The 22,676-nt window shown below is 39.2% G+C and overlaps 1 protein-coding gene across 1 annotated transcript in view; it reads right to left on the bottom strand.

Annotated features, from left to right (window-relative positions):
* The window catches only part of GDPD4 (glycerophosphodiester phosphodiesterase domain containing 4), a 97,323-nt gene extending 90,754 nt beyond the window's left edge, over nucleotides 1-6,569 (bottom strand). Inside the window, exons 1-2 of the mRNA XM_027561966.1 lie at nucleotides 6,387-6,569; nucleotides 3,784-3,887 (exon numbers count right to left, since the gene is read on the bottom strand). Coding sequence (XP_027417767.1) covers nucleotides 3,784-3,887; nucleotides 6,387-6,569 — 287 coding nt within the window. The remainder of the gene's footprint in view (nucleotides 1-3,783; nucleotides 3,888-6,386) is intronic.
* Nucleotides 6,570-22,676: the final 16,107 nt, after the last annotated feature.

Below are 22,676 nucleotides of genomic sequence, written 5' to 3'. Positions count from 1 at the left end.
AGAACTAGAACAACAACAAAAAATTAAAACATGTATGGAAACACAAAAGACCCTGAGTAACCAAACCAAACATTGGAAAGAAAAATGGAGCTGGAGGAATCAGGCTCCCTGACTTCATACTGTATCACAAAGTTACAGTAATCAAAATAGTACTGGCACAAAGTATGGTACTGTCACATAGACAGAAATATAGATCAATAGAACAGGATGGACAAAACAGAAGTAAACTCACATGTGCTAAATCATGTCTGACTCTTTTTGTGACCCTATAGACTGTAGACAGCCAGGTACCTCTGTCCATGGGATCCTCCAGGCAAGAATACTGGATTGGGTTGCTGTGTCCTCCTCCACAGGATCTTCCCAATCCAGGGACTGAACCTACGTCTCTTAGGTCTCCTGCATTGACGGACAAGTTCTTTACCACTATTATCACCTGGGAAACCCAAAACTCAAAACACCTATGATCAACTGATGTATGAAGAAATAGGCAAGAATACACAAAGCAGAAAATACAGTCTCCTCGATAAATGGTTCTGGGAAAACTGGACAGCTACTTGTAAAAGGATTAAATTAGAACATTCTTTAACATCATACACAAAAATAAAATAACAATGGGTTAAAACTCTAAATGTAAGAATAGTGAAAGTGAAAGTTAAGTCACTCAGTTGTGTCCGACTCTTTGTGACCCCATGGACTGTAGCCCACCAGGCTCCTCAGTCCATGGAATTTTCCAGGCAAGAGTACTGGAGTGGGTTGCCATTTCCTTCTCCAGGGGATCTTCCCAACCCAGGGATCGAACCCAGGTTTCCCGCACTGCAGGCAGATGCTTTACCGTCTGAGCCACCAGGGAAGCCCCAAACATAAGAATAGATATTATAAAATTCTTAGAGGAAAACATAGGAAAAGCACTCTTTCACGTAAATTGCAGCAATACCTTTTTGATACATCTCCTAGAGTAACGGGAAAAAATAAATAAATGGGACCTACTTAAACTCAAAAGCATCTGCATAACAAAGGAAACTATTAACAAAATGAAAAGACAACACACGGAAAGGGAGAAAATATTTGTAAATTATGTGACTGACAAGGGATTAATCTCCAAAATATACAAACAACTCATGCATCTCAACTGCAAACAAGCAATGGAATATAAAAAATTGGGCAGAAGACCTAAATAGACATTTCTCCAAAGAAAACACAGAGATGGCCAAGAAGCACATGAAAAGATGTTCAACACTGCTATTTATTAGAGAAATGAAAGTTAAAATTACAATGAGGTATCACCTCATGCCAACCAGAATGGCCCTTATAAAAAAGTCTACTATTTACAATAGCCAAGACAAGAAAACAATCTTAGTGTCCACTGATGACTTAATAAAAATGTGGTATATACATACAGGAGACTATCATTCAACTATATAAAAAATGAAAAATGCCATTTATGACAATAAGGATGGACCCTGACAGCATTATGCTAAGTAAAATCAGTCAGAGAAAGAAATAAATACCATATGACTTCATTCATACATGAAAAATGAAAACCAACCAACCAAACTCATAGACACAGAGAACAGATTGGTGATTATCAGAGAGAGGTGAGAGGTGGACAAATGGGTGAAAATGGATAAAAAGGTGTAAACTTCTAGTTACAGAATAAACATGTCCTGGGGATGAAATGCATATAGCATGGTGATTATAGTTAATAATACAGTATTGTATATTTGGAAGTTGTTAAGAGAATATTTCTTAAAAATTCTCATCACACACAAAAATTGAAACTATGTGTGATGTAGAATTTTAACCAGACTTACTGCAGTGATCATTCCACAATATATAGAAATAGCAAATCATTATGCTATAATATATACCTAAAAGAAATGTAATATTGTGTTTCAACTACATCTCAATATAAAGTTCTCTAAAACTAGGTAAAATTTTATAAAGAAGTGAAACATTTCTTATTTCCAATATTGTGGAGAACTTTAGAATTGATGAATAAATAAAGAATGCATATAAATGAGAAAACTAAATCCCACAAGATAAAGGAAGAAAACCAAAAAGAAAATAAATTACTAAAGAAATCAGTTTCAATACCTGGTAAATAATTAAATTAAATAAAAATAAATTTCTTCTATAAATTAATAAAAATGATTCAAAATTAGAATAGTCAATGCTGTCAATGGAAGTTTAAAATAGAAAGCCAAAACCTTTATTTTGAATGGAAACTACTACCTTTTGAGAAATACTTTAGTAATAGGAATAATGAATTTTACTAGTGTTTTATTCTTCTTGACTGAATAATGCCACTTGTGGGAATCTCCTGTAAGACTCTAAGTCAGAACACAAAGATTTCTCTACACTCATATTCTAGAAAAACTAATGCTTAACAATAAAAAATAAGTAAGTGCACTACCTCCTTACCAGTTGGCTCAGTAAGTAAAGAATCTGCCTGCAATGCAGGAGATGCAAGAGACATGGGTTGGGAAGTTCCCCTGGAGAATTTCTTCCTCCAGGGGACTTCAGTATTCTTGCCTGGAGAATCCCATGGACAGAGGAGCCTGGTGGGCCATAGTCCATGGGGTCGCCTAGAGTTGGACACAACTGAAGCGACTGAGCACGGAAGTGCACTACAGTATCTTCATGTCATGAAAGACTCTAAAACCATTTAAAGTGATTTTCATTGAGTTTTAATAATTTGTCAAAATGTGTACAACTATTTTAAATGGGGGAAAAAAGAAAAATTACATATATGGTACAAGCATAATATAAAAATAAGCATAGGAAAAAAGACTGAGAAGTACACCAAGTGATTGCCACTGAAGAATAAGATAATATTTTCTACTTTTCTGCATTTCTTAATATTTAAAACAACATATTTTACTTATATAAAGAAAAAAGTAAACTGTATTACATTTTTAAAGCCTCATACTAAAAGATACCACTTTTGCCCTCAAATACCAAGTAATGGTACAATATATCAGTCAGGCTAGAGAAACTGGAAGAGCTAGGAATAGTTCAGAGCAGGAATCTGGCTAGAAAAGATGATGAGATGGGACACTGTTTCTGTCTCTAGAGTCTTAGAAAGCCCAGTAAGGAAAGAAGGAAGAAACAGAGGCTGGAGGTGAGGCAGAGACATCAGGGTTCATGGACAGAGATCATGAAGACCAACCAGTGTAGGTATCAGTAACCCAGACAGAGAAGCTGAGGACCAAGGTATCAGGGAATCATCTGAATAGAAGGACTGGGGGCACGGGAAGCACAGAGAAAGCGTCTCACTGAGCAGATTTGGTCTAAGTGTGAGAGGGAGCATAGGTGGAAGGGAAGTATAGTAGCTGAGGGTGCTGAGCAACCATACCCCTCCCCAGAGTTGTGCCTCCCATCCACTAGCTGTAGAACACCCAATTTTTCCCACTCTTCCTCTTATGTCACCAGATCTTTTCAGCCTGAAGTAGCATCCATGTGGCTATTAGACCAAAGAACCCTTGCTGCTGCTAAGCCGCTTCAGTCGTGTCCGACTCTGCGCGACCCCATAGACGGCAGCCCACCAGGCTCTGCCATCCCTGGGATTTTTCAGGCAAGAACACTGGAGTGGGTTGCCATTTCCTTCTCCAATGCATGAAAGTGAAAAGTGAAAGTGAAGTTACTCAGTCGTGTCAGACTCTTTGCGACCCCACAGACTACAGCCTACCAGGTTCTTCCGTCCATGGGATTTTCCAGGCAAGAGTACTGGAGTGGGTTGCCATTGCCTTACTCAAATGAAAAATTAAAAAAAGTGAAACTCACCAGTCAAAGCCATTGTATTCATTTGAAGTCTCCACCCATGTAAACAGCAAAATTGTAGACAAGAAAAATGACATAATCAGCCATGGGTAAAATATTCGCTCTCTCTGGGAAGAGAAAGAAGGAAGTCTCATTTAGCTCCATTTATCCATTGTATCTCAGCAACATCTGCTTATACTCCCCAGAGGTCTACATAGTTACACTGCAGCATTACACTCCCCAGGCTGGAGAGAACACTGTATTCTTTTACCCCTATGGAATTTTGTAAAAGCCTATTTATAACATTACCCTGAACTGGAATCATTTTTGTATAGATTTGTATCTGATGTTATCTGTTTCTTTTTTGAGTAAAAGGAACTTCTGTTACCCTTCTATATATTGCCAATGTGGAGATCCAACCAGTCCATTCTGAAGGAGATCAGCCCTGGGATTTCTTTGGAAGGAATGATGCTAAAGCTGCAACTCCAGTACTTTGGCCACCTCATGCGAAGAGTTGACTCATTGGAAAAGACTCTGATGCTGGGAGGGATTGGGGGCAGGAGGAGAAGGGGACAACAGAGGATGAGATGGCTGGATGGCATCACTGACTCGATGGACGTGAGTCTGGGTGAACTCCGGGAGTTGGTGATGGACAGGGAGGCCTGGCGTGCTGCGATTCATGGGGTCGCAAAGAGTCGGACACGACTGAGCGACTGATCTGATCTGATCTTATCACAGTGTCTCAACAACCATCTGTTGAATTTATCCATCTCTTCAAGTATCAAATGTTTGTTCATTAGTTGAGTAACATATTCATTCACAAATTCACTTAGTCATTTATCTACCCACATTTTTGGGAAGGGAGGAATTTAGGGAATAAACAAGCTCCTTTTTTTTTTTTTTCAGTATCCATTTTATATGAATACAATGTTAGGGACTTCACAAATGATTTTCATTTGTTTTATTACTCAATATAGTCATATAAGTTAGGTATTGTTAACCTCATTTTGCAGAACTAAAGCTCAGAGAGGTAAGGTAATTGACTCAAGGTCACATAGCTAAGCGGTGGCAGGGGCACTATCCAGATATGTGAGCCCAAAGTCAAGATGGAGAGTATTTTTATGGAGAAGGTGAACAAACTGATTCTTGAAGACTACCCCATGAACTGAAACCATATCAAATTCAGCCAAGCCAGAGTTGTCAAGCCCTGGGAACATTACTGTACCATATGAAAGAGAAATTTTGCCTCCTTGGGATACTGCATCCAAACTATTAAAACTGTATAGAGTCTCTGCCTTATATAAATTATGTGGCTATTGTGAAGACTAAGGGTAAGAAATAAAATGGGAAACAGAAAGAATACCCCAAAAAGGTGAGAGACACTACGAGCATTAAGGCACTTAACCACTGCTTCCAGCGTGTAGGAAGATGAAGAGAGCATGTTTTGATTCAGGTTTATATGCACTCTCTACATAAAACCTGTGTGACCTTTTAAAAACATGTATCAGATAAAGACTCCCCTGCTTACAACTCTCCCAGAACTTCCTACTATATCAGAATAATCATTCAAACTGCCTGCCATGGCCCTAAGGTCCTACATGATTAAGCCTTGCCCACTCCTGACCTCGTCCCACTCTACAAACTAATGTCATTACTGAACTCCATTCATGATGTTTTTTTTTGTTTGTTTCTAAAACATGACCAAATCTGTTCCCATTTCAAGAGATTTGCATTTCCTGGTTCCTCAGGCTGAGATATTTTTGCCCCCAGACATATACATGGCTGGTCCCAAGGTCTTCACTTGAGACTGCTCATGTGACATTGTTTCAAAGTAGTCTTCTCCAACCGTGTTTCCATCTACCTAACACATTTTCCTATGCATTGTCTTCAAAGCTCTTATCTCCAGCTGAAACCACCTTTCTTCATTACTGTTTACTACCTAACTCATCCCTGTGACACGCAGGAGAGCCAGAGGCCTTAGTGGTCTTATTCACTATGGCACACATTCAATAAATGATGGATAAATCCATTTCCTTATTTTGATTTTCACTGTTGCCATTCATTTGAAAATGTTAAAAGCCTCCACACTGTTCCAGGAAAAAGTTCAGTTTAGTTTGACATAAAGTTACTACACAATCTGGTTAAAATATTCTCCAACCAGATCACTTACCATTTATCACCTAATATGTGTAAATTCAACAATGGAAGTTCATTTTTTACTGAACACACTACTGTTCTCCTTGGTGTCTTAAAATCTTTAGGGACTCTTAGCTCCCTACGTGGCAGAAATAAAATTCTTAAAACCACAGTCTGTCCCGCCTCTGTCTCTAACTTCATTTCCCATCACTTCTCCATCCATATCCTCTTCTCTACCAAAATACACTTTATTCTAAGCGCTTTGACTCCTCCTCTGATATCACTTCTTTTGCCACCTTCTTTTCTTTACCTATCCAATTCTGATCACCTTTCACCTTATAAATAGCTATTTTTGACCCATTACACATGGTGCATGACTGTCTGCATAGGCAGACACACACAGACACACACACAATTATAGCACTTCTTTCAAGGCCCACGTCCCCCATATCTAAGAAAATATGGCCCATCTCCTTCCCATTGCTCTGTACCAAAGAACAGCAGCAGAGTGGACGTCTGGGTTTTTTCTTCTGTTGGGCTTCCCACTTGCAGCTGTAGCAGCCATTAAGGAAAGTCATATAGCATTCATAGTTGAAGTGGCGTTTAATCCATGAATTATTTTCTCTTCTTCCTGTCTCCTCATTCCCAACCTCAGTCCTGTTAATGTCATCCATGCTTCACCCTTTTGCTGGAATGGTAAATAAAATAGTCAGGATCCAGAAGCTCCCTCAAATGTCTCCTACCCCACAATTCTACAGAAAAGTCTCCCACATTGCAGGCAGATTCTTTAACAGCTGAGCCACAAGGGAAGCCCAAGAATACTGGAGTGGTGAGAGTTGGACTGTGAAGAAAGCTGAGCACCGAAGAATTCATGCTTTTGAACTGTGGTGTTGGAGAAGACTCTTGAGAGTCCCTTGGACTGCAAGGAGATCCAACCAGTCCATTCTGAAGGAGATCAGCCCTGGGATTTCTTTGGAAGGAATGATGCTAAAGCTGAAACTCCAGTACTTTGGCCACTTCATGTGAAGAATTGACTCATTGGAAAAGACTCTGATGCTGGGAGGGAGTGGGGGCAGGAGGAGAAGGGGACGACAGAGGATGAGATGGCTGGATGGCATCACTGACTTGATGGATGTGATTTTGAGTGAACACCGGGAGTTGGTGATGGACAGGGAGGCCTGGCGTGCTGCGATTCATGGGGTCGCAAAGAGTCGGACACGACTGAGCGACTGAACTGAACTGAACTGAACTGAGCCTATCCCTTCTCCAGGGGATCTTCCTGACCCAGGAATAGAACCAGGATCTCCTGCATTGCAGGAGGATTCTTTACCAACTGAGCTATCAGGGAAGCCCCAACAATGGATAGATCTTTCAAAAGTTTATAATCTAGGGAGATGCACTGGATTTGGTGTAGAAGAGTAGAGCTTCACCCTCTCTTTCTCATGAATTAGCTTAGTATTTATTGAAAATGTTACATTATTCAATGTTTAATTTTCTTATCTCTAAAATGGTACCATATTCTCTGCCCTAGCCAACTAATAGATGCTGAAAATATCAAATTAGATGATAGATATGAATGTGTTTTTAAAACTGTGGTATGCTCGTGAAATAGCTTGAGAATTTAGAGGCATGGGTTAAGTATATGAAAAAATACAATTCTTGACTAATGAGTTAGACATACAAATGGCTTCCCCTTGCCATTCTCACCTTACATATGGCATTTTTAAGAGTTAGCCTCAATCAAAAATGATGGAATATTCAGAACAGCAGTTGCTAAAATTAGACAAGTTTATTTTCGCTTTTACCAACAAAAATTTGCCCCTAAAAATGTATAAATAAATTATGTGGCATGCTACTTCCCAATGTCGTTAGAACCCAGACATCTTCCAGTTTGTTCTTCCATTACAGTGCATGGCTCCTTCTCAGGGTACAAAATGGATGTTCAAGCTATATCTATCACTCCAAATTCCAACTATCAGGAAGGAAGAAGGAACAAAGAAGGGTGCTCCCCCTTATTTTAAGGACATTTAAAGAAACTGTATGAGACATTTTACTAACAGGGGTTTTCTTACTAGTAAAAAAGGGAAAATAGATATTGAAAGATATCTAGCTGTCACTCCTGCATTTCCTCATACCTCTGTGATAGAATAAAGTTCTCAGACAAAGGAACTTCTAGAGAATGTGTGGAATTAGGGGAGTAAAAGGAAAAATTAAATCAAATGAGAAAAATTCTTAAAGACTTGATCCCAGACAATAGTCTTTGCCACTGGAAATTTTGTTGTGCTTTTTTTTTTTTTTTTTGTGAAAGACAATCTAATGTTGTAGTTAAGAACACGAAGTCTGGACTTCCAATTTAAGATGGCTGAGTAGAAAGATGTGCAATCATATCCTCTTGTGAAAGCTCCAAAATTGCAACTAGCTGTTGAACAACCATGGACAGGAGGATGCTGGAACCCACCAAAAAAAAAAAGATACCCCATGTCCAAAGACAAAGAAGAAGCTTCAGTGAAGTGGTAGGAGGGGTGCAATCATGATAAAATAAAATCCTATATCTGCCGGGTGGGTGACCCATAAACTGGAGAACAATAATACCAAAGAGCTTCATTGTTGTGAAGGTTCCAAACCCCATGTCAGGCTTCCTAGCCTGGGGATCCAACAAAGGGACTGGGAATACCTAGGGAATCTGGCCTTGAAGTGAGTGGGATTTAATTATAGGACTACCACAGGACTGTGGGAAACAGAGACTCCAATCATGGATTGCACAACAAAATCTTCCATAGGAGACTGAACCAAAACTACCTAATAGTGTTGGAGAGCCTCCTGTGGGGGCATGGGTTGGCAAGAGCTCACCAGAGGGATGGGGGCACTAGTAGCAGCAGGATGGGAAGGTCCGCCTCAGTGTAAACCCTCTTGGAGTTCACTATTAACCCTACCATAGAGCCCATAGATCCTAGGGCTAGGTCTCCTCTGGACAAACAACTACCAGGGAGGGAGTGTAACCCCAGCCTCAGCAGATAATTGGATTACGGCTTTTCTGAGCAAGGCTCTGCCCACCAGAGCAAGACCCAGTTTTTCCCATTGCCAGTCCCTCCCATCAGTCTTACACAAGTGACTTAGTCTCATCCATCAGAGAGTAGATAGAAGAAACAAGAAGGGCAGTCCTGTAGCAGCTAAAACAAAAACCATATTACAGAAAGTTAATCATGATGAAAAAGCAGAAAGTTATGTTCCAGATGAGGGGGCAAGACAAAACCCCTAAATTAAGTGGAAATAGGCAAGCTTCCAGAAAAAGAATCCAGAATTATGATAGTGAAGATAATCCAGGATCTTGGAAAAATAATGGAGAAGATGCAAGAAATGTGTTTACCAAAGACCTACAAAAACTAAAGAACAAACAAACAGAGACGAATAATAGACTAGAATAGGAATCAATAGTAGAATAACTGAGGCAGAAAAATGGATAAATGACCTGGATGACAGAATGGTGGAAATCATTGCCATAGAGCAGAATATAGAAAAAATAATGAAAAGAAATGAAGACAGCCTAAGAGACCTCTGGGATAACATTAAATGCATAAACATTCATATTCTAGGGGTCCCAGAAGGAGGAGAGAGAGAGAGATAGAAAGGACCTGAGAAAATATCCGAAGAGGTAATAGCTAAAAACTTCCCTAACATGGGAAAAGAAATAGTCAACCAAGTTCAGGAAGCACAGAGAGTCCTAGGCAGGATAAACCCAAGTAGCAATACATCAAGACACACAGTAATCTGACAAAAATTAAAGACAGAGATAAAATATTAAAAGCAACAAGGGAAAAATAACAAATACAAGGGAACTCCCATCAGACTATCAGTTGATTTCTCAACAGAAACCCTACAAGCCAGAAGGGAATGACATAATATATTTAAAGTGATGAAAGGGAAGAACCTACAACCAAGGATATTCTACCCAGAAAGACTCTCATTCAGATTTGATGGAGAAATCAAAAGCTTTCCAGACAAGCAAAAGCTAAGAGAATTCAGCACCATCAAACTGGCTTTACAACAAATGCTAAAGGAACTTCTCAAGGTAGGAAACACAAGAGAAGGAAAAGACGTACGGAAAATAAACTCAAAACAATTAATAAAATGGTAGTAGGATCATGAAAGTGAAAGTGAAGTTTCTCAATCGTGTCCAACTTTTTGTGATCCCATGGACTGTAGCCCCCCCGTCTCCTCTGTCCATGGGATTTTCCAGGCAAGAATACTGGAGTGGGTTGCCACGTTATCAATAATTGCCTGAAATGTAAATGGATTAAAGTCATCAACCAAAAGATATAGACTGGCTGGATGGATGAAAACACATGCATATATGCACTTCCACTAACCACATCACTCTGCTTGACCCCCTAAATTGTATGTAATTATTTTATACTGTTAAGTTAGTCGTGCTCCTATTATGGATTACAATTGTAATTATCTTTTATTTTTCATTTGGCTATTGATTGTGGAAAATGATAAACATCTTTTACTATTGTGATTATGTAACTTTTAGTAACAATAACACTGTATCATGATTGGTCAACAGAAAAATAATAGAACTCTATATCTCTAAATAATAGAACTCTAAATCCTCTATTGCAGGATTTAATAGAAAAACCTGCAATCACTTTTTAAAATCCAGATGCATATCAGAATTATCTTAAGTTTTGAAAAACAAAAATACCCATGACTGCTTTTTTTGTTTCCTTCAGAGCTCCAGATATTTTTCTAATAAGCAGTTATGTTTAAAAACAACTGGATTACATGATGACCTTTTACTTTTATCTAGTTTGTTTTGCCTTTTTCTATTTCATATCCAGTGCTCCCATTTCATTTAGTTTATGTTTACCAATTTCTCCATCTCGTCTTTTTTAATGTTCTTTCTCAAGCCTTTATCAAGCATAGTGGAAAACCTTTTGTATATATGCATTTAAATATGTCTTATGTATTTTAGAAAACCTACGAATTTTTGTCTAGCTAAAGAATTTATGACTTTTTAAAGTTTTTTTTAAATTTTATTTTTTATTGAAGGACAATTGCTTTACAGAATTTCATTGTTTTCTGTCAAACCTCAGTATGAATCAGCCATAGGTATACATATGTCCCCTCCCTTTCCAACTTCTCTCCCATCTCCCTTCCCATTCTACCCCTCTAGGTTGACACAGAACCTGTGTTTGAGTTTCCTGAGCCATGCAGCAAATTCCTTTTCACTATCTTTTTACATATGGTAATGTAAGTTTTCATGTTACTCTTTTCATACATCTTACCCTCTCCTCCCCTCTCCCCATGTCCATAAGTCTATTCTCTGTCTGTTTCTATACTGCTGCCCTGTAAATAAATTCATCAGTATCATTTTTATATATTCCATATATACATGTTAGAATACAATATTTATCTTTCTCTTCTGACTTACTCCACACATTCACTCTGTATAATAGGTTCTAGGTTCATCCACCTCATTAGAACTGACTCAAATGCATTCCTTTTTATGGCTGAGTAATATGTATATTACTCATACACATTGTGTATATGTACCACAATTTCTTTATCCATTCATCTGTCGATAGACATCTAGGTTACTTCCATGTTCTAGCTTTGCAAATAGTGTTGCAACGAACAATGGGATACATGTGTCTTTTTCTGTTTTGGTTTCCTCAGGGTATATGCCTAGAAGTGGGATTGCTGGGTAATATGGTGGTTTTAATCATAGATTTTTAAAGGAATCTCCATACCATCTTCCATGGTGGCTGTATCAATATACATTCCCACCAACAGTACAAGAGTGTTCCCTTTTCTCCACACCTTCCCCAGCGTTTATTGTTTGTAGACTTTTTGATGATGGCCATTCTGACTGGTGTGAAGTGATATCTCATTGTAGTTTTGAATTGCATTTCTCTAATAATGAGTGATGTTGAGCATCTTTTCATGTGTTTGTTAGCCATCTGTGTCTTCTTTGGAGAAATTTCTGTTTAGGTACTTTTCCCACTTTTTGATTGGGTTGTTTGTTTCTCTGGTATTGAGATGTATGAGCTGCTTGTATATTTTGGAAATTAATCCTTTGTCAGTTGGTTCATTTGCTATTATTTTCTCCCATTATGAGGGTTGTCTTTTCACCTTGCTTACAGTTTCCTTTGCTGTGCAAAAGCTTTTGGTTTAATCAGGTCCCACTTATTTACTTTTGTTTTTATTTCCGCTACTCTAGGCGGTGGGTCATTGAGGATATTGCTTTGGTTCATGTAATCGAGTGTTCGGCCTATGTTTTCCTCTATGAGTTTTATAGTTTCTGGTTTTACATTTAGGTCTTTAATCCATTTTGAGTTTCTCTTTGTGTACAGTGTTAGGAAGTGTTCTAATTTCATTCTTTTACATGTAGTTGTCCGGTTTCCCCACACAATTTATTGAAGAGGCTGTCTTTGCCCCATTGTATATTCTTGCCTCTTTTGTCAAAAATAAGATACCCATAGGTACATGGGTTTATTTCTGGGCTTTCTATCTTGTTCCATTGGTATATGTTTCTGTTTTTGTGCCAGTACCATACTGTCTTGGTGACTGTAGCTTTGTAGTATAATCTGAAGTCAGGAAGCATGATTCCTCCAGCTCCACTCTTCTTTCTTAAGACTACTTTGGCTATTCGGGGTCTTTTGTGTTTCCATATGAATTGTGAAATTTTTTGTTCTAGTTCTGTGAAAAATGCCATTGGTAGTTTGATAGGGATAGCACTGAATCTGTAGGTTGCATTTGGTAGTATAGTAATTTTCACAATATTGATTATTCCTACCCAGGAACATGGAATATCTCTCCATCTGTTTATGTTGTCTTTGATTTCTTTCACCAGTGTCTTATAATTTTCTGTGTATAGTACTTTTGTCTCCTTAGGTAAGTTTATTCCGAGATATTTAATTCTTTTTGTTGCAACGATGAATGGGATTGATTCCTTAATTTCTCTTTCTGAATTTTCCTGTTAGTATATAGAAATGCAAGTGATTTCTGTGTATTGATTTTGTATCCTGCAACTTTGCCAAATTCACTGATTAGCTCTAGTTAATTTTCTGATACTATCTTTAGGGTTTTCTATGTTAAGTATCATGTCATCTGCAAACAGTGAGAGCTTTTCTTTTCTTTTTCATCTGGATTCCTTTTATTTCTTTTTCTTCTCTGCTGTAGCTAGGACTTCCATAACTATGTTGAATAATAGTGGTGAAAGACAAGGTGAACCCTTGTCTTATTCCTGATCTTCAGGGGAATGTGTTCAGTTTTTCACCATTGAGAATAATGTTTGCTGTAGGCTTATAATATGTTGAGGCTTTTACTATGTTGAGGTAGGTTCTTTCCATGCCCATTTTTTGAAGAGTTTTAATCATAAATGGGTGCTGAATTTTGTCAAAGGCCTTTTCTGCATCTATTGAGATTATCATGTGGTTTTTATGTTTCAATTTGTTAATATGGTGTATCACATTGATTGACTTGCATATATTGAAGAATCCTGGCATCCCTGGAATAAACCCAACTTGATCATGGTGTATTTGCTTTTTGATGTGTTGCTGAATTCTGTTTGCTAAAATTTTGTTGAGGATTTTTGCATCTGTGTTCATCAGTGATATTGGTCTGTAGTTTTCTTTTTGTGTGCGTGTGTTGCCTTTGTCTGGTTTTGGTATCAGGGTGATGGTGGCCTTGTAGAATGAGTTCAGAAGTGTTCCTTCCTCTGAAGCTTTTTCAAAGAGTTTTAGAAGGATAGGCATTAACTCTTTTCTAAATGTTTGATAGAATTCTCCTGTGAAGCCATCTGGTCCTGGTCTTTTGTTTTTTGGGAGATTTTTGATCGCAGCTTCAATTTCAGTTCTTGTGATTGGGTTCTTCATAATTTCCATTTCTTCCTGGTTCAGTTTTGGAAGACTGAACTTTTCTAAGAATCTGTCCAGTTCTTCCAGGTTATCCATTTTATCGCCATATAGTTGTTTATAATAGTCTCTTATATTCCTTTGTATTTCTGCATTGTCTGTTGTAACCTCTCCTTTTTCATTTCTAATTTTGTTGATTTGATTATTCTCTCTTTTTTTCTTAATGAGTCTGGTTAAGGGTTTGTCAATTTTTTTTTATCTTCTCAAAGAAACAGCTTTTAGTTTTATTAATATTTACTATTGTTTCTTTCATTTCTTTTTCACTTATTTCTGCTTGGATCTTTATGATTTCTTTACTTTTACTAATTTTTTTTTCCTTCTTTTTTTTTCCAGTTGTTTTAGGTGTAAAGTTAGGTTGTCTAGTCAATGCTTTTCTTGTTTTTTTTTTGAGGTAGGGTTGTATTGCTATAAATGTCCTTATTAGAACTGCTTTTGCTGCATCCCATAGGTTTTGAGTTGTTGTGTTTTCATTGTCATTTGTTTCTAGAAATTTTTTGATTTCCTTTTGATTTCTTCAATAACCCATTGGTTATTTAGAAATGTGTTGTTTAATCTCCATGTTTTTGTGTTTCTTACAATTTTTTTCTTGTGATTGATATATAGTTTCATAGCATAGTGGTTGGAGAAGATGCTTGATATGATTTTAATTTTCTTAAATTTACTGAGGTTTGATTTGTGACCCAAAATGTGGTTTATCCTGGAGAATGTTCCACGTGCACTTGAGAACAAGGTGTATTCTTCTGCATTTGGATGGAATATCTTGAAGATATCATTAAGATCCGCCTCATCTAATGTATCATTTAAGACTTGTGTTTCCTTATTAATTTTTTGTTTTGATCATCTGTCCATTGGTGTGAGTGGGGTGTTAAAGTCTCCTACTATTGTGTTACTGTCAATTTCTCCTTTTATATCTGTTAGTGTTTGCCTTATGTATTGAGGTGCTCCTATGTTGTGTGCATGCTGCTGCTGCTGCTAAGTCGCTTCAGTCGTGTCCGACTCTGTGCGACCCCATGGACTGCAGCCTACCAGGCTTCTCTGTCCATGGGATTCTCCAGGCAAGAACACTGGAGTGGGTTGCCATTTCCTTCTCCAGTGCATGAAAGTGGAAAGTGAAAGTGAAGTCGCTCAGTCGTGTCTGACCCTCAGCGACCCCATGGACTGCAGCCTTACCAGGCTCCTCCATCCATGGGATTTTCCAGGCAAGAGTACTGGAGTGGGGTGCCATGTGCATAGGTATTTACAATTATTATGTATTCCTCTTGGATTGATCCCGTGATCATTATGTAGTGTCCTTCCTTATCTTTTGTAATCTTCTTTATTTTAAAAAAGGTCTATTTTGTCTGATATGAGGATTGCTACTCCAGCTTTCTTTTGCTTCCCATTTGTGTGGAAATAATTTTTCCATCCTCCAACACTGAGTCTACATGTGTCTTTAGGTCTGAAGTGGGTTTCTTTTAGACAGCATATATATGGGTCTTGTTTTTGTATCCATTCAGCCAGTCTGTGTCTTTTGGTTGGAGCATTTAATCCATTTACATTTAAAGTAATTATTGATATATATGTTCCTACTGCTATTTTCTTAATTATTTGGGGGTTGATTTTGTAAATCTGTTTCCTGTTCTTGTATTTCTTGATTATATAAGTCTCTTTAACATTTGTTGTAAAGGTGGTTTGGTGGTATTGAATTCTCTTAACTTTTGCTTGTCTGAAAAGCTTTTATTTCTCCATCAGTTTTGAATGAGATCCTTGCCAGGTACTGTAATCTTGGTTGTAGATTTTTCCCTTTCAGTACTTTAAATATATCCTACCACTTCGTTCTGGCCTGCAGAGTTTCTGTTGAAAGATCAGCTGTTAAGCATATGGAGTTTTCCTTGTATGTTACTTGTTGCTTCTCCCTTGCTGCTTTTAATATTCTTCCTTTGTGTTTAATCTTTGTCAGTTTAACTGGCTTCCCTGGTGGCTCAGACAGTAAAGCATCTGCCTACAATGCAGGAGACCCGGGTTCAATCCCTGGGTTGGGAAGATCTCCTGGAGAAGGAAATGGCAACCTACTCCAGTATTCTTACCTGGAAAATCCCATGGATGGAGGAGCCTGGTAGGCTACAGTCCGTGGGGTCGCAAAGAGTCAGACATGGCTGAGTGACTTCACTTTCACTTTCTTTTGTCAGTTTGATCAGTCTGTGTCTTGGCGTGTTTCTCCTTGGGTTTCTCCTGTATGGGACTCTTTGTGCCTCTTGGACTTGATTGACTATTTCCTTTTCCGTGTTGGAGAAATTTTCAACTATAATCTCTTTAAAAATTTTATCACACCCTTTCTTTTTCTCTTCTTCTGGACCCCTATAATTCGAATGTTGGTGTGTTTGATATTGTCCCAGAGGTCTCTGAGACTATCGTCAGTTCTTTTCATTCTTTTTACTTTATTATTCTCTGCAGAAGTTATTTCCACCATTTTATCTTCCAGCACACTGATTTGTTCTTCTGCTTCAGATATTCTGCTATTTATTCCTTCTAGAGTATTTACTTCAGTAATTGTGTTTTTTGTCTCTGTATGTTTATTCTTTAATTCTTCTAGGTCTTTCTTGACTGATTTTGCATTTTCTCCATTTTTTCCCAAGGTTTTTGATCTTCTTTACTATCATTATCTGAATTGTTTTTCAGAGAGCTTGCCTATTTCCTCTTCATTTATTTGGACTTGTGTTTCTAGTTTGTTTCTTCATTTGTGAAGTATTTCTCTGCCTTTTCATTATTATTAACTTATTGTGTTTGAGGTCTCTTTTTCCCAGGCTTCAAGGAAAGTTTAATTCTTTCTTTGAAGGTTAAATTCTCTCTTTCTTTTGGTTTCTGCCCTCCTAAGTTTGGTCCAGTGGTTTCTGCAAGCTTTGTATAGGCTGAGATTTGTGCTGAGCTTTGTTTATTTGTTTGTTTATTTATCTTTCCTCTGATGGGCAAGGCTGAGTGAGGTGGTACTCCTGCCTGCTGATGATTGGGTTTGTATTTTTGTTTTGTTTGTTGTTTAGATGTGGCGACCTGCACAGGGTGCGACTGGTGGTTGGGTGATGCTGGGTCTTGTATTCAAGTGGTTTCCTTTGTGTGAGTTCTCACTATTTGATTCTTCCTAGCGTTAGTTCTCTGGTAGTCTAGGCTCTTGGAGTTAGTGCTCCCACTCCAAAGGCTCAGGGCTTGATCTCCGGTCAGGAATGAAGATTTGACAAGTGATTTGTTATGGCATTAAGTGAGATTAAAAGAAATATACAAATGAGACCAAGGATGAACCCCAGACAAATGGCAGTTACAAATTCAGGAAAATAATAATTAAAATAATGGAATATACACAGATACATATACACCCATGAGCAAAGTCAAAACAGTCCAACAAAAATGAAGCACAGTAGATTGTCCCAGCAAACAAAGGAAATAAAAATTATATTTACCAGTTAACAAAACTAACTAAAGCACAAACTGGAAAACAAAACTAAAGGAAGGTGCCAAGTTGGGAATAAAGCAATGAAAAGAAAACTAACAAATATGTTGAGAGGAAAGGAAAGAAAGAAAGAATAGATATGTAAAGTTAACCAGAGGTAGTTGAAGAAGATTTATATACATTAAATATTAACTGCAAGGGGAAAAGAACAGTAGGAAAGGCAAACAAAGGAATAAATGTAGAAAAAATATAATAGATTTTCAAAAATTGAAAATTAAAATGATAAAAAAAGAAAAAACAACAAAAACAAAAACACGGAAGAAGAAAGAAAAAAGGGAAAAGAAAGAAAAAACTCCATAGAACTGCAAAAGCCCAATAGAGAGGCAGAAGTTTATAAGAACAATAAAAAGTGTGACTGAATATACACATATACATATACACCCATAAGCAAAATCAAAACAGTCCAACAAAAATAAAGTACAATAGATTGACTCAGCTAAAAAAGGAAACCAAAAATTATATCTGCCAGAACAAAACTAACTTAAGCACAACCTGCAAAACAAAACTAAGGCAAGGTGCCAATTGGGGGATAAGGCAATGAAAAACACTAACAAATATATTGAGAGGAAAGGCAAGAAAGAAAGAATAGATATGAAAAGTTAAATAGAGGTAGATGAAGAAGATTTATCTATGTTAAAGGTTAACTGCAAGGGGAAAAGAACAGCAGGAAAAGCATACAAAGGAATAAATGTAGAAAAAATAATGATAGGTTTAAAAAATTAAAACAAAAAAAAAAAGAAAAAAGAAAAATTCCACAGAACTGCAAAAGCCCAACATAAAGGCAGAGGTTTATAACAACAATAAAGAATGTGACTGAGAAAGAAAGGGAAAAAAAAAAGCTCAAAAGCTTAGGTGGATTTCATAGTGCCAGTGAAATCGACAACTACAACAGCTGCTGCTGTTGCTGCTGCTTCAGTCGTGTCCAACTCTGTGCGACCCCATAGACAGCAGCCCACCAGGCTCAGCCGTCCCTGGGATTCTCCAGGCAAGAACACTGGAGTGGGTTACCATTTCCTTCTCCAATGCATGAAAGTGAAAAGTGAAAGTGAAGTCGCTCAGTCGTGTCCGACTCTTCTCGACCCCATGGACTGCAGCCCACCAGACTCCTCCGTCCATGGGATTTTTCAGGCAAGAGTACTGGAGTGGGTTTCCATTCCCTTCTCTGCAACTACAACAGAGGTGGGAAAAAAAGAAAAATATCCAAAAGAATCTACAGGACATGTCAAACCATAATAATAATAAATGCTTTTCTTGAGTCATTGCTGTCTGCCGGGAGCCGGTGAGGCATTCCACTCATGATAAAGGTCATGAGGAAGGAGGCTCGGCACACGCAAAGGTGGGATCGAGCCTCAGGAGTCCCTCTGGATATTCTCGAGCATCTACCCCCCAAAAAAACCAGAGTCTGCCTACTTTATTGCTTTGTGCTCTCACCTCTGACTTTACTGGGGGCTGTCCCCCACCACCATCTCGCTCTTTCTGTCAAAGAGTTAACTTACAGCTCCAATTAATTAAGTTCCTGGGCAATTAGGAGTGTTTAAATCCAAACCCCTCAGATAGCTCTCTAACTCGCCTGACAAGTTTACCCAGACTCCTACAGCTATGCATAGGATTGTTTACAGTCTCCCAGCCTCGAGAGGCATGGGAAGCTTAAGATATTCAAATAGCTTAGAGCCTCTCAGAGTTAGAAACTGTCAGAATAAAACTAGTAAAAGATTTCATTGATGAGCCAATGCTTGCTGCCAAGTTTCCACATCTTCTGTATTGTATCCTTGAATGTGTATTAATTAATATAGTTGGTATGTAGAAAAAATAAGTAGTGGCCTTGGTGTTAGCAACTTTAGACCCTTAAGGTAATAAATTCTTTCCTTTGTTGTAAACCCATTACACATCTGCCCTATAGGAATGCAACTTTATCTAACACCTTCGGAAGATGGCGCCAAACCTTAAAATAATTACTCTTAGAGAAAATAAGTCTTTGTCAAGAGTCATAAAATGTTAATAGGCCTTCTGGCCAGAAGATGATGTAAATCACCTAAACCATTTGTATACGATAAATTTGCAGGAAAGAAACCTTGGTTTTTGATAAGGATCAAAGACTGCTGACTCTGCATCCCCTATTATCCTCTATGTGTAACTTAGGGTATAAAAGCCCCTGTTGAAAATAAAGCTACGGGCCTTGCTCACCAAAGCTTGGTCTCCCCATGTCATCCTTCTCCTCAATTTCCAGCTGAGTCTCCATCTGGAGCGCAGAGGTCCTCTGAGACCATTTATTTGCCTGGGCTTCTAAGACCCACTAGAGAAGGTGTCTAAGGTGGGGCACCTTCCGCTATTTGAGAGGGCGCCTGCGGCCTCCGTGGTCAGAGCTAACCTGGTGTCACAGGTTATATTGATTTTCCGCGTAAACCAAGCTACTCAGCCTCTTTTCTCCACTGAATTTTCCTACTGAGCTATCCTCATTCTATTACTTTTTATATCTTTGATGAATATGTAAATAGTCGCTGATGCCGTCTCTCCTTCGAATACCCTGGATCAGCTGGGGCTGGACCCCGGCAGCTGTCAGAGTCCTTTCCCTAGTTGGGAGTCATAGTCCACCTCACCTCCCTAGGATGCCCTCTAATACTGTGCTGATCTTTGGACCTGCTGTGGGGGCAACTCAGATTCTAATCTGGTCCTGCTCCTCTGTGTTCTTGCCTCCAGTGTCCACAGTTATCAGAACTAGTGCATTTTCTTTTGTGGGAGCTCTCAATGACCTTTTATATATTCCATAGACACAAAGTCTGCCTAGTTGATCGTGTGGGTTTAATCTGCAGCTTGTACAGCTGGTGGGAAAGTTTGGGTCTTCTTCCTTAGCCACACTGCCCCTGGGTTTCAACTGTGGTTTTATTTCCACCTCTGCATGTGGGTCATCCACTGGGGTTTGCTCCTGAAGCTGCCCTAGAAGGTTTGAGTTTGTCCCTATGAGGGTCAGGTGTGGAGGTGGAGCAGCTGCTTGTGTTGCAGGGGTTTTTGGCAGCACCAGGTACTCAGGGGAGGTGGCGGCTAGGCCAGCAGGAAATATAGTGCTCTAGAAGGAATGATAACCATTCCTTCCAATAGCCACTATGCTCCAGTTTGCTTGCCTAGAGAAACCCCTCCTTGACAGAGAAGCCTGGCAGGCCACGGTCTACAGGGTCACAGAGTTGGACATGACGAAGGCAACCCTGCACGCATAGATATAAGACTTTTTTTGCCTGTGACAGCTCTGCCCTAGTGAAAGTTGAGCATGAAGGTGGCACAGCTGCTTGGCTTGCGGGTACTCTTGTGGTGACTAGTGTGCAGGATACGGGTTGCCTCCATCGCAGGAGTAATAGCCTTATCAGAGTCTTTTTCTGAGCCTCTTGTGGCTGGCCATCAGAAGGCCTCTTCAGCCAGTCTTTCTCCATAGCTCTTCCCATTCAGGCACTTAGAAGGCTCCCTTGCCTGGGGCCCTTCTCTGATGTTTGGCACGTCAGGCACATAGAGGGGGCCCCCTTGGCTGGGGTCCTACTCTGTAGCTCAGTGCCTCAGGCACTTAAAGGGGCACCCTGGGTGGGGTCCTACTCTGCAGTTCAGTGCCTCAGGCGTTTGATGGGCCAGCCTCTCTATTCTTCAGCTGCAGATGCTAGCCTGTGGGGAGACAGAGTCTATAGTGATGGTTCCAACCCCTTACGCGTGACTCAGCAGTATCATCTTGCTTCCATGGCTGCCTGGATTTCCTCCACTGGCATTTCCCACCAGGATCTCCTCCCTCACATCCCCTCAATCTGTCGCTCAGCAGTCAACAGCAGTCTTCGCCCTGCAATTGCTCCACAATTCCTGAACTCCAGCTCCCAGCCGCTGTGCCTTCCAGTGGACCAGCGGTCCCATCTAGGGTATGTATGGCTGCGGCAAGGACTGTCTGATTCTCATTCTATTTATGCTGCCACAGATCAACTGTTTCACTCTCAGTCTTAAATGTTTCTCCTCTGACTTAGACAATTGCCCTGATGTGAGGATCAGACTCCTGCTTCAGTTCACCCACCTGCTAAGGGCAGGTCCAGTCCTACTAACACTCCTGTTTTCCCCACTAGTTCCTTCATCCTATTGAGTTTTGCGTGGTTCTATATTCTTTTTCACTGGTCAGGTACTCTTGTCCACTCTCAGCTGGTGTTCTGCATGCACTTCTGTGTCTGAAGGTGTATTCCTGATGTATCCATGGAGAGAGATGTACTCCATGCCAACCTACTCCTCCACCATCCTGTTCTCCCCATTTATGACATTTTGATTCCACTTGTAGGACATAGTATGAATAGAATGCTAGATTTCTAATTTTTAAAAAAAGATAGGCAACATATACCAAAGGTTTACTGTATATCACAGGAACTATAAATGTCTTCTAATAACTTTTAATGGAAAATAATTTCAAAAATAATATATGTGCATAACTGAATCACCTTGCTGTGACCCTGAAACACTGTAAGTCAACTATACATCTATAATATATATATGTATATATATTAAGAAACTGTTATTTCATATTCAGTCAGTTCACTTTACTCACTCAGTCATGTCCAACTCTTTGTAACCCATGAACTGCAGCACCCAGGCTTCCCTGTCTATCATCAACTCCACGAGTTCATCCAAACCCATGTCCATTGAGTGGATGATGCCATCCAACCATCTCATTCTCTGTCATCTCCTTCTCCTCGTGTCCTCAATCTTTCCCAGCATCAGGGTCTTTTCTAATGAGTCAGCTCTTCGTATCAGATGGCCAAAGTATTGGAGTTTCAGCTTCAGCATCAGTCCTATCAATGAACACCCAGGCCTGATCTCCTTTAGGATGGACTGGTTGGATCTTCTTGCAGTCCAAGGGACTCTCAAGAGTCTTCTCCAAATGCAAATCAAAACCACAGTGAGGTACTATTTCATGCCAGTCAGAATGGCTGCGATCCAAAAGTCTACAAGCAATAAATGCTGGAGAGGGTGTGGAGAAAAGGGAACCCTCTTACACTGTTGGTGGGAATGCAAACTAGTACAGCCACTATGGAGAACAGTGTGGAGATGCCTTAAAAAACTGGAAATAGAACTGCCTTATGACCCAGCAATCCCACTGCTGGGCATACACACTGAGGAAACAAGAATTGAAAGAGACATGTGTACCCCAATGTTCATCACAGCACTGTTTATAATAGCCAGGACATGGAAGCAACCTAGATGCCCATCAGCAGATGAATGGATAAGAAAGCTGTGGTACATATACACAATGGAGTATTACTCAGCCATTAAAAAGAATACAATTGAATCAGTTATAATGAGGTGGATGAAACTGGAGCCTATTATACAGAGTGAAGTAAGCTAGAAATAAAAACACCAATACAGTATAT

The sequence above is a fragment of the Bos indicus x Bos taurus genome, chromosome 15 (genome assembly GCF_003369695.1).
Source record: "Bos indicus x Bos taurus breed Angus x Brahman F1 hybrid chromosome 15, Bos_hybrid_MaternalHap_v2.0, whole genome shotgun sequence".
NCBI lineage: Eukaryota > Metazoa > Chordata > Mammalia > Artiodactyla > Bovidae > Bos > Bos indicus x Bos taurus.
Note: the sequence above shows the minus strand (reverse complement) of the source record. Positions and strands in the feature narration are given on the sequence as shown.